Source organism: Alligator sinensis, unplaced genomic scaffold (genome assembly GCF_000455745.1).
Source record: "Alligator sinensis unplaced genomic scaffold, ASM45574v1 scaffold602_1, whole genome shotgun sequence".
Lineage (NCBI taxonomy): Eukaryota > Metazoa > Chordata > Crocodylia > Alligatoridae > Alligator > Alligator sinensis.
The window spans coordinates 2,808,415-2,821,380 of record NW_005841976.1 but is presented as its reverse complement, the minus strand read 5'-3'; the positions used below and the strand labels follow the sequence as shown (position 1 = coordinate 2,821,380).

At 41.5% G+C, this 12,966-nt stretch overlaps 1 protein-coding gene across 2 annotated transcripts in view; it reads left to right on the top strand.

Annotated features, from left to right (window-relative positions):
* Positions 1 to 1,144: 1,144 nt before the first annotated feature.
* LOC102387337 (N-acetylated-alpha-linked acidic dipeptidase 2) overlaps positions 1,145 to 12,966 on the top strand; it is a 54,405-nt gene continuing 42,583 nt past the window's right edge. The window contains exons 1-4 of one of the 2 annotated variants that reach the window (XM_014518708.2): positions 1,145 to 1,278; positions 7,093 to 7,279; positions 9,443 to 9,544; positions 12,084 to 12,209. In XM_014518708.2, the coding sequence (XP_014374194.1) occupies positions 1,175 to 1,278; positions 7,093 to 7,279; positions 9,443 to 9,544; positions 12,084 to 12,209 (519 nt within the window). In that variant the 5' untranslated portion in view covers positions 1,145 to 1,174. The remainder of the gene's footprint in view (positions 1,279 to 7,092; positions 7,280 to 9,442; positions 9,545 to 12,083; positions 12,210 to 12,966) is intronic. The other variant, XM_025200840.1, reaches the window with a different exon arrangement.

Below are 12,966 nucleotides of genomic sequence, written 5' to 3'. Positions count from 1 at the left end.
TACAAATCCATAATCTGAACACTTCGTTCAACTACTTGTAACCCTGATGCAGCACAAGACATAACACCCTAATCTGCCACAGGTAAAGCAAGGGGACCATAACAGCCAATGTCCTGCTTTGGTAAAAGGTTGTTAATATACAGTCAAGAGATAGAGGGCCATGCTCCCCAGTTACAGAAGGCTAAAACCCCCACAATCCATACCAATCTGACCATGGGGTACAATTCCTTCCTGACCCCATATACGGTGGTAGGTCTGATCCTGGGCAGAGGGGCAAGGTTGTCTGTCTAGGAACCTCTGGCTTTAAGTCCCAGCAGGAACATTGGCATACCCCAGTCAAAGTGGGAAAGGAAACCTCTCTCTGTTCATTTACTCTGTGCTTTAGCTAAGGCAGTGTGTACAGTCATATGTGCTGTGGTAATGACCTCTTGGGGGGAGGGATGTTGGGAAAGGATTTCATTTTTAAGGCAAACCACACAAATATGCAAGGAAAACCAGGGCCAAACTTAGCAGCTGTAGCTTCCCTTTAGTACTTTCTTCTTTTTCTCCTTTGAATATCTTCTGCTACCTAGAAGTCCAATGCACTATCCATTGTGCTACAAGGCCAACATTTTTCTTCTTTAATTGATTACATTCCAAGGGACTTTGCTCTTCAATTTTTAAACTCATTTTCCCCAAAACACCAAATATTATGAGGCTGGCCTGGAAGTCCTGGAGCCTTAGCTCCTCATCCTGAAAATTTTCCTGCTTGCTTTTGACTTTAAACACCAGGGTTGAGTCACTGACAAAGGGGATCAGGTCATTTAATTTGTTCAGTACATTCTCATGGTGAGTAAGATGGATCTTACTGTCCTTTCACTGGCAACTAGTCATTAGTAATTCTCCTTTGGAGTTATATTTCTAAACTTAGTGGGAGAGAAATACCTATCTAAATAAAACTATTTTTATGAAGGATTTACTGTCTTTTGTCACTAGATGATTCAGTAAATGATACAGGTTTTGCTTTCTAGTTCCTGTTACAAATTTAGACCCAGTCCAGCCAATATTTTTGCATGCGCTTCAGGCACCAAAATGTTCCATTGGCTTTCATAATACTGGTCACTTGTGCTCAAGTGGCTGAAGAGCGGGGTTCTTGAGAAATACCAAGATTGTATGATATTTTTCAGGCTGGTTTATGAAGCCAACTGTAAAAACAGGCAGCTCATCATATGCTTATCAAGATATGAGGCAGAAACTTGTAGCTGAAATGAAAGCAGAAAACATCAAGGAGTTTCTTCGGTAAGCCCTCGTTTTCACATAATTATATCAGTCATGAAAGCCACAAGGTAAACATAGTAGTTCCAAGAAAGAGCCTTTGAAGGCCAGGATGCTAAGATCTGTTAGGATTACTTTGTCTGTGCAGAATATTTAGAACTATTCCAGAAATTAGCGTTCACTTTATTTTTTTAAGTTGTCTTTCTAGAAACTATTGTACTCCAATGAGTACTTTCTTCAAACTAGTTGGAAGATGTGAGAAAAAAAGGATGTGTAAATATAGATGAAATAATATTTCCTCAAGCACAATTCTTTCATGTTCTTGGTGTTTTGGATATTATTTCTTTTGTCAGTTTTGGGGAGCCCGTTCAGTCCACAGTCTAAATAAATGCAGGTATTAATAGTACTGCATATAGCAAAAAGGTTGCTGTAGGCTCAACTCATAAATAGGCATGATTTTTTGAAAATAATATAGTAAGAATAATACTTTTTTATTGCAAAAACATCTGTTGAGAGTATATATGTTCTTGTTCTCTCTTTATTCAAATTTTTTTTCTATAACCCCATCTCCAGGTAGTATAGCTTTTCCCCCTATGCATCTTCCAAATCCTGACATCAAAGAACAGTGTTTTAATTTCAGAGATAGGTATGTAATTCTATTTGTTTTATGTGAACTGTTATTTAGTAAGTTTAATAACTAATCCCTAGTTATTTATTAATCTCTCAGTGTCTCAGCATCAAGTGACCCAACTAATCTGTGTAAAGCTGAAAATAATTCACCCTGTAGTAATATACTAACCATGTAAGCAAATATTACGAGAGTCCAATGGCATTCATAAATAAATTCACATATTCATAAATAATGGGTTTTGTACTTATAATGTGTAGTAATTTTTGATGTGTGTGTGTGCAGGCCGGGAGTGACCCAAGCCCTTTTCCGCACTGCACGCGGGCTGTGGCCAGCAGCCCGGGCACGCCGGGTTGGAGAGGGAAGGCCGTCGAGCTGGAATTAGGCACAAACGTGTATCGGTAGTTTTAAAGATTGTTTACTTACACCGAGATGGCAGTGGTGCAGGCTGGAAAACTTGCTTGAGTTGCGGTTACAGACAGAAAAGAAAACAAAACTCGAACCTGCAGGGCACAAGGGTACGTCGCAAAGGGTTCCGGCGACGGGAAGATATAAAATACGAGGGTACGTCGCAATGGGTTTCGGCAACGGGAAAATAAACCTGCAGGACTCGAACCCGGGTAGAAGAGCTCTGAGGCCGGTCGTAAGAGCTCACACGAAGTTTGCTAGGCTCCGTGGGTTCTTCTGTTCACTCACTCACACGAAGTTTGCTAGGCTCCGTGGGGTCTCCTCCTCCCTTGTTCGTGGAGTCCTCCAACTTGGGCGGAAACCACTCAAGCCTTTTATACGGCTAGCAAGCCAATCACTAGCCGCCACGTGTGAATAATTTAGAACTGGCCAATAATGGGACTTGAATTAGCATACAAATGGTGGGAACTCTTTGCAACGAGCATTTCTGTGCTGCAACAAAGAAATGCACCCTGCAAAGAAAGCTTCAAATTGGCGGGAAACTCTCCCTTGCACCGGGTTTCTCTTTTGCAGCAGAAAACTCCACCGGGCAAAGAAGCTATAATTTAGCGGGAACAATTTAGCAGTGCCGAAGCACACAAAAACAAAAATCACACTCTTTGGGTTGTGACAGTGTGAACCCTGTGGTGATGCTCACTGAGGACCCTGCCAGATCTACAGTATAACTAGGCTCTGTATATTGTATATGATCAGTAAAGACAGCTGTTTGAGCCCCAACACCTGTGTTGTTCCTTCAGTTTATATGAGCAGCTCATCAGTACCTCTTGGCTAGGGACAGACATTCAACAAGCCTGAGTCTGAATTGATTCAATCTTTGCAGGTTAGTCTAACCTGGCTAGGCTAAATCACTTTGTAACTGCACAAACCTGCCAGACATGCAGGCACATGCCTGCAGTGGCTCAGGATAGAAGCCAAGGGGCACCAGAGCAGCCCTCCCTTCCTTGCTCAGTGCTGAACTGAGGGGGCACATGGCCAAGTCCCAGCAGGATGCTCTGATTAAGGAGGTCTGCCTGAACCATTCCAGGCTTTTCCCCATTCCTTGCTCAAGGGGTGGGAGTGTTGCTAGACTCCAGCCCCCTGCTAGCACTTGGAGACAAGGGGAGGAGTGTGTGGGCAGTGCATGCATCTGTTGATGATACAGAGCTTTTAAATCTCCCTCCCCACTTCTTTATACAGTCTGCAGCAAACTGACAGGAGAGCAAGCCAGAAAGGGGCTGATAAGTGTTTATCAGCTCATTAGCAAAACAATAACCTCTCTTGATTACTTCAAACTCTTCTTAAACAGTTTACCAGCTGACCTGTTGATTAGCTCCAAACAGTCCTAAGTGGTTACTGTTCTGTCAGCCTGTTCCAGTGAAATTGGAGAGAGAGACACACAGAGACACTTCTCAGCATCGGCTAGCATACCACATGCGTAGGGCCGGTGGGGCTGGAGTCCGTGCTGTGGGAGATGGGAGGGAGGGAGGGGAGATTCCTGCTTGTCTAGCAAGCAGCGAGGGGGCAGGTAGGGATAGGGGGAAGCCAAGCAGACCCTGCTGTGCCTACAAGCCTCTGCTGGAGATCCAGCCAAGGAGCAGAGGGGAGGGGCCAGTTCTGCTGTGGAGCAGAGAGCCCCACCCAGCCCAGAGAGCATGTTGGGATGCAGGGGGTGTCTGATTTATCTTAAACTAGCAAGGGTCTGGGAGAAACATTGCATAAACCAGTTTGAGCCAAATCAGTTAAGTCTAATACTACATTCAACTAGGTTTAACTCAGACTGGTTTCAGCCATTTTCAAACCGGTTCATGAGCACTGAACAGCTGTTCTGTTCTGAAACAGATCTAAATCAGTTTCTGATCACTTAAACTGGTTTCTGTGTAATGTTTGTCCCTAGGCCTTATGCCTTTCTTTTTTTCTTCAAAAATGAATTAATGATATTTGTGCATATTAGCCTTAAAAAAAATGTAATCAAACATGTTCAAAACACCCAACCTAAGTCGCCCATGGTTAATGATATAAGTTGATATTTGAACAGTCTCCTGCCTCTGCTGCAGCAGATTGTTCAAAGCAAAGATCGGATTTATAAGTCGCCTATGTACTCACACGACCTAGTCTCCACCCCACTTCATGCTCTTCCCTTTCCCTTTTTTCTCCTTTTCCTTCTTTCTCCTTTTCTCCTTCCCTTTTTCTTTCCCATGTCTTTTCTCTCTTCTTCCCTCCCCTTCCCCCACTGGATGTGGTCATCTTCACCCGTGAAGGACAAAAGTATGATATTTGACATGTTAAGTTTGTGAGGGTCTATAAGAGACCAAAGAACTCATGATTTCTGTACATTTATGTGTTTTAAACTGCAGTTTTTCACTTCTATCATCAGTTACGCTTGATGAAGTACATGGAACTTATGTTGGTTTTTGTGTTCACATTAAATTAGAGAGTTCCTAAGTGGGGTATGTGTATGTGTACATGTGAGTGAGTGTCTAGAAAACATGCTGAAAACAACACAAATACCTTTGTAATTATGTAGACAAGGTTTTTTGGGTAAATGTGATATCTTTTATTAGACTAACTAAATAATCTAAACTACTTAGTTTTCCAACTATTTAGTTGGTCTAATAAAAGATACCACATTTACCCAAAAAACCTTGTCTGCCTATGTCCTTAGACCAACACAGCTACAACCAACACCCCTGAAACTCTGTAATTATGTTGAAGTCTTAGCTGTAGTGGATTAACTTAATCTAGTTTGCTTCCTTTGATATGCCAAATACCTTTCTTCAATATTTTGAAAAATTCATATAAAAAGTAGGGACTGCAGACATTTTATTGGTAAATCATTATCCAGAACACATTAAAGGTACTGTAAAACAAATGAATAGTTAAGACTCCCACACTACACCCTAATTGAAGTTCCAGTAAACTCTTTAATCTGCAGCCCTTGTATGGGAATAGGAAAATTTAAATGTCAGAAAATGCAGTTATATTACCTTTGGGGCTACTCAGCCTTAATTCTGTCCTGGTTGATCATTGACCTGTGAAACCACGAGGAGAAAAATAGTAAATAAACCCTGAGGCATCTTTGCACATCACTTTAATCTGGAGCCAAAAAGTATTAATATACATCACCCATAATTGCATGATCATTGCATGGCATTGCAATGGAACAGTGTTACAGCTCTTTGGATGTCTTACCTGTCCATTTCTGTACCTGAACATCTTCAGGTTTCTTTTAAGCTTAACCTTAATTTTTGTAATTTCTTGTTTTATAATACTTGTTTTTGATATAATTGGAACAGCACTGTAATGGTGTTAGTTCAAATTATTTTTATCTGGTGTTACTGTTGAAAAACTCCATTTAATGTAGGCTTGAGGACTTATGTTCATGGAAATAATGTTTTAAAATTATTTTGGACTTGAATATATATTATTAGTATATAAGAACTTAATCTGTTTAACTGTTTATGTTTTTACTGATTGTTTATTTTGGTTTTCCACCCCACAATCAGACAGCGAGTTGTTGAGGTCAGAGCATTTCTTCCTTTGTGCCATGGCCTTTCAGGAAGGGTAGTAAGGGTTTGTCTTTTACAAACAAATGGAACAAATAGCCTGTGTTTTTACTTCAGTTTATTTTACAGACAGCATTTCTGAATCACTTAACATCATATTACCTGAATGTATGCCCCCTGCATTGCTAAGCATACTGTCAGTACTTAATTAATCACAAATAATGATGGATTATTCAGAGTCAAGTATACAGTCGCTAGTTTGCAGATTTATATCTTCTCTCTGGTGTATAAGACAGGTCATTTAGTAGCAAACCATTAGTCCAGCAAGCCCAATCACAAGTAAGTAGTGAGCAATACTTGATTGTTAAGAAGGAAGATGGAAGCAGGAAAATATACAGTCCCTCTCACTCTTCCTCCCTCCTTCACCGCTCCTAAAACAGCTTCTAGCGAACACAGAGTAAAGGTGCTCTTTGTAGACTAACTTCAGACCATGTTTTCTCTATATTTACTATTTACTAATGCATTAGCCTGAGGTGGTTGATGTTAATAGATTCTGGCTTCAGGTTGGAATGCTTATATCACAATTACCTTAATTTTGTTTTGTTTTCTGTATTTAAATATTGTTAACAGCAGTCATATTATCCTTTTATTTAAAAAAGCAGGTAGTTTGAATTAATTATTTTAACTATACCTTGTCATCACAGTTTATCCCTAGGATATACCACAACCATCACCATGTAATTTGGGGAATTTCATTATATATTAACAACTTTACATATTCTTCCTTTTTCCCAACACACCTGTGTTGTTTCTTCAGATTATATGAGCAGAAGACTCATCAGGATCTCTTACGCCTGTCATGTGTTCATCAGAAATGAATTGATGATCCTTGCAAATAGTTGCCTTAAAAAAATGTAACCAAACATGTTCAACTCAGGTATTCAGCTCAGGTTCTTTTCCTGAATTTCCTTAAAACTGATTAGTGCTCCCATATCCACATCAGTGCTTTGACAGTTTGGGTGAAAAGCTGCTGTGATTTGTTTTAGGATTTTGGAAAGTTCCTTCATTCTTACATTTTGTACCTTATCCTGATTCATTCTGTGATAATTTATTTTATTAGGTAGGTCAAATTTATATCTAATGAATGTAATCTGTAGCAATGTACTGTGTGCACATGTTCTGAAGATGTGAAAATTCACATCCACTGTTCTGGTCCTGTCTGAATGTATCGCTTATCCGTGACTTTCTGTTTTGTTTTAGCTCTTTTACAAAGCTTCCTCATCTCGCAGGAACAGAACAAAATTTCCATCTTGCCAAGCAAATTCAAGACCAATGGAAATCATTTGGGCTGGATTCAGCAGAGCTGGTTCATTATGATGTACTCCTTTCCTACCCAAATGAAACAAAGCCCAACTACATCTCAATTATTGATGACCTGGGGAATGAGGTGATCTAACTATGATTATATATCATTAACTCTTTGAAGAGAAAGGGCCCATCTGTATTCACACCACTATCTTGTTTCACAATCTAAGAACTGTCTGCAGGTGGATGGTGTCAGCACATGTTGTAAACTACTCCTTACAAATGATTTTGCAGTTGGGCACCAGTGCAGAGACTCTCATATCTGTTTTTTCAGTGCTTCCACTGCTGACATCCAAAAAGAGAAGGAGAAATCTGCCTGAAATGAAGTCATAGGGAACAAAACTTGGGTGCAGAGAGAGGCATGGGGAGTGGATTGGAACAAAGAGCATACAACGTATTGAAGACTATGGCTGGGGTCATGGGGGGAGGAGCATTGGCTGCATAAGGAGACTGGAAAATGAGCTGGAAGCAACTAGCCGATGGATAAGACACTGAAATCCAACAAGGACCTGGGGAGACAGGAACTGGAAACTAGTGGAACAGGAGAAGGAGCTGGTGGCAAAGAGGCCAAGTTTGGCATAAAACCAGAGGGCATTTATACATGGGCCTAGGAAGAGGTTAATAGGGGAGAAAGGGGAACAGGGCCTAGGAAGGGGTTAGTATGGAGGGAGAGGGGCAGAAGGTCAAGTTTAAGGGAAATGGGAAGAGGAGTCTTTGCTTGATCTCCCTTTCTGAACCTGACACAGAACCAAGATCAGCGAGTCCTCTGCTAGCAGCAAATATCTATGAAACTCGCTGGCAATTATTCCACCCTCCTCAGCCCCAGCCCAGTGCTGGTCTGCACAGAGGATGACCACCTAGTTTTGCTGTCACACACTTCACCATGGGCATGCCTACAGTGCCCCCATAGCGCAGTTGTTATTTAATACTTGCTTTAGGAAATACTTGCTTTAGGAAATACTAAATGACAGTGCAGTAACAGCCATAGTGTAAACCGCAAACTGTAACACCTAAGCACCTAACCGTGCTGAGTGCACGGTTATTTTGAGCAGCTGCGTTGATGTAACGATGCACTACAGCCAGGTAGCTAGTCACTAGGGCGATGTAGCATCAGCATCACAGTTTGTGCCCGCCGATGCTACCTTGCCATAGCACCGAGCTACATTGCCATTGTACATCACTATGGCTATGTGTAGATGTGTCCTGCGTGTAACAGTCTGTGGTTTACACTTAGGTATAAAGGTTCCAGCCCTACTGATGACCCCTGGGGGTCAGGATGTTGATCTCATGATGGTCTGGGTTGTTTTTTTTCAGTGCAGTGATCTTAAAGTGCCATGAATGCACATTATTACAAAGCACAAACCAAAGAGGCTGAATTAAATCGGCATATGCAACCATAATCTTAGCATTCTTGATCTCTTATATAATTGACCTCTCAGTTTTTATATGCATGTACATGAGAGACAGAGAGTGTATGTGTAAACATACATACGCCAGTTTTCTACCAGATGGAGCCTGTAAAAAAAATAAAGCAGAAATTTCAGAAAAATTGATGCATGATTTTTGTCCTTCCCTTTCTAAAAAGTACTAGTACAATAAAACTTTGCAGAACCGATCGTGTTATCAGTTATTCTTTTCATTTTACAAAACCCTGCTGAAAAATCCAGTCCTTCCACCTTTACTTGTACTGAATAGTATTTCATTATATGAATAGTTGTTCCTAACATCTGATGAAGTAAGTTGTTGCTTACAAAAGCTCAAGCCTCTCTGAACCAATTAGTCTCTAACGAGTTAGTCTTTAAGGTGTCACACTGCCCTACCTTTAGCCTGACTTCAGAGTAGCATGCCTAACTACCTTTGTGATTACATGAATAAGAGTAGGATTGGACCTAAGAACATATAAATAACATGAATGGGAATTAAAACAATAGTACTTAAATACTACTGAATAAGTAAAGGAAAAAGTTGGAAAAACTACAAAATTACCAAAAAGTCCCTGGACTGATATGTATGAACAAAATGCATAAAATTATGCATAAAATTAACTAAGCCTCTATTTGAGGTCAAGTTTATGAGTTATATATGAGCTTTTGTGTATTAAATGTAAAATACTGGTATTTGTCTAAAACAGTACACAGTTTTAAATAACTAAACTTACTGTGCAAACTTCAGCTAGGTTGCCCAAGGAAGAATTTGACTAAAATTTCTACTAAATTAACTTGTACTCAATTTGGATTTTTGGTAGATTGTCAATACATCATTGTTTGAGCCACCCCCTCAGGGATATGAAAACGTTACTGGTATGCTGCCACCATACAATGCTTTTTCAGCACAAGGAACACCAGAGGTAAGAACACAATTCCTTACAGAGCCTTGATAGATTAAATTAAGTTTTGGAAAATTGTTACGATGCTGTACGCCTCTTGACTTGAAACATTTTTGCAGTGATCTCAATTAGGTGGGGTAAATATTGAATTCTCATATGATATAGAGACAGTGATAGCAAGAGTATACACAAGATGCTTTGCTGTGTAGTAGTGTAGTTTACTACGCAGTAAGTGTGTGTGTCTACATGTGTACAGGATTACTGCACAGTTAACCTTGCTAATCACAAGTAAATTTGCTACCTGCAAATGCAAATAGCAAATTTACTTGTGATTACTTACTGTGCAGTAGCATTTATGTAGACACCTGATCAGGAGCAAATCATCCCCAAGCCAGCCAGCCACCAGGAGGCAGGAGATTGCTCCCTGCCCCCAGGAGCTGCCTGCTGCCAGGGTGGGCTCTGCCTCCAGAACTCAGGCAAGGACTATGTCTCAGGCAAGGTCTATGTCTCAGGCATGGCACCAGGGAGCTCCACATTCCCTGCTCCGAAATCACAATTTCGGAGCAGAGGTCTGGGAGCAGGAGTATGGGAGATCCTTATCTCCTTGTGCTGGCCCCACCACCATGAAGATGTTGCTGGGGGCTGCTCCCTGCTGGTGGGGGCTGGGGAAACTATTCCCCCTCAACTCTGCGAACACAGAGCTGGGTGGGGAACAGGCTGGGGAATCTGTTCCCTGCCCAGCTTCACAATCACGGAGCCGAGCAGGGAACACGCTCTCCAGCCCCTGCCCTGCGAAGGAGCAGGGGCTGGGAACTGTCCCAGCCAGGGGCATTGGGTGATCAAGGCATGGGGCTTGGAAAGACATGTAGGGGAGGGGCAGGTCCCAGCCCCTGGCCACATGCGGAGCAGGACCCAATCCCCTATGGAGCTGGGAAGCTGGGGCCAGGAGCTCCCTGCTGCTGGGGCAGGAGGACATAGTGCCTACTGCTGCAGCAGACAGGGGCAGGGTGCAGTGTCCCAGCCCTGCCCAAGACACAGCTGTCTCCTGGCCTGGTGCTCCCTACCAGCCCCTGGGCTAGCACCCAGCGGGAGCCTAGAGCTCTTCCTGATGTTGGCAGGGGCCCATTGCAGGGCCCCAGAAAGTGGGAGCAGTTTGCTGCTATTAGTAGCAAATCTACTTCCACTTCCCTGCACGTGTAGACACCTGCCTGGGAGAAATTACTTGTGAGTAGTTTACTAGCATGTAAATTGCTCATGTGTAGATACACCCACTGAAGCTAAAAATTCCCATTAAAAATGCCCTAAGGCTGTATGAATCAGATTTATAATATACAAGGGGTTTTGTCTTCATGAAAAATGCTAGATATACTTCTGGTGTATATCTGTGCTAGATATACTTCAGATATATATAGGTGTGTTCCCTATACACCTGCGTGATAGATTTCCACATGGAAAAGAACCAAATAAGTCTTGACAGGACCCTAAAAATCTTCCTAAAGCATCCATTGGGCAAGTCTACATGTTCATTAATACGCATTTGGTTTAGTACTTGCCTCATGATGTACTAACTAAATGAGCAGTAACTACAGTTACTATGCAGTAGCACTGGAGCATGGTTTTTTGTGATGCTTACTGTGCAGTAGCCCAATAACACTGTGCAGTAGTGTATTAGCATGCTTTTTGACTGGCACACTACTGAGCAGTGTTATTAGGCTACTGCACAGTTAGCATCTCGTGTAGAAGTGCCCATTATCTGCCTGTGCCTAAACGTCTACAACGATTAAAATGTATCAGCTTCCACAGCCACCAGCACACAGGGAAGCAATGTGGCTAACATCTGAGTCTAGCCATCTCTGGATCCCTGCTTCTAATAATGGAGTTGACTGGCTGTGGCCTTTAACATGAATCCACAACAGTTCTTGAATTTACAACTCTGGAGCTGCCATGAGATGCCTCAAGTGCCCTGCCATTATGCCTTTATCTAAATGAAAATAGCAGTATCTGAAATATATTCATGTCCTAAAAACTCTTAGTCCCAAAAGTCTATCTGATTGATTCTTCTATACTAACTCATTCAGAGAGTTAGTAACTTCAGATTAATAAGGCTAATTCCCTCTCTTGACTCTTCTATAATAGATTATCCCAGCCAGCATTCTCCACATATGCCATATCATGTATAGGGACAAAATAATATAAGAGAGAGTCTGTCAACTGTACTGTGGCGTATTAGGAATGGGGCTGCTTTACTCATGGCCATGAGAAGTATACAGATACTTTGCAACAATCTAGTACTGTATTTTTCAACATCATAGTAAGGATGCTTCTAAACTTTGGATTGCATAGGAAAATTCCAGCAATGACATAGGCTTTTCTGTAAAATACTTTGGGAGGGTTTTGCCATAGGTTGTATTAGGGGCAGAATATGGGAGGGTTTTGCCATAGGTTGTATTAGGGGCAGAATTAGGAGTGTATAAATGCAAAGACTAAACCTACTGCCTAACAGATTTTTACTAAATAAAGTTAAATTGCAAGATTGTAGCTGTCTTTCTGCCCTGGACAGGCAGATCTGGTCTATGTGAATTATGGTCGCACGGAAGACTTTTTTAAACTGGAACGTGAGCTGGGAATTAACTGTACAGGAAAGATCGTCATTGCCAGATATGGGAAGATCTTCAGAGGAAATAAAGTAACAGGTTTTTTTTTCTTTCTTGAAAATCATAATTAGTTAGCAACATTTCTGATTTTGCTTGCATTGGAATCGATGGAAATTTAGTGAGAAACAGATTCAACCACTACATTTAACCTTTGTTTCTGAATGGTTACAAAGAAAGATATCATGTATCATTTGTATAACATAAAATGTTTTATTATAACTTGGAACATAGAGCCTGAGCTGTTCCCAGAATCAGGCTTGGAGTGTCTGTGGCATAAGTGCATCCAAATGGTAATTCACAAAAAGATATTGATTAGTTGGCTATTGAAACTCCCAAGATGAATACAAACTTCGAAAAACATGCTTCAACAGATTCACAAAAAGACACAGAAAACTAGGGCTGGAACAGAATTCAAGAGATCATCTAATCCAACACCCTGCTCAAGGCAAGGTCATAATTCTTTAAAAAAATCCAGCGCGAGTGTTTTTCCAACCTGTGCTTAAAAACTCCGAGTGATAGAAACTCCACAGCCTCTGTAGATCAGCAGCCTACAGCCCACAGAGCTATCGGATCTGGCTTTAGCAGTCTGGGGCCTTTAGAAGCACTTGGCAGAGGGAGCTTCTCCCATGCCACAGTGGGAAGAAGAGGAAGTTACGAGAGCTTTCCCTTTGCAGTGGTGGGGAGAAGCAGTGGCAGCAGACAGGTCCTACTGCCTGCCTACCTCTGACCTCAGACAGGTCATTCCAGCCTGAAAAGTTGCTGACAGATAACCTGCATCCAGTGGCATAC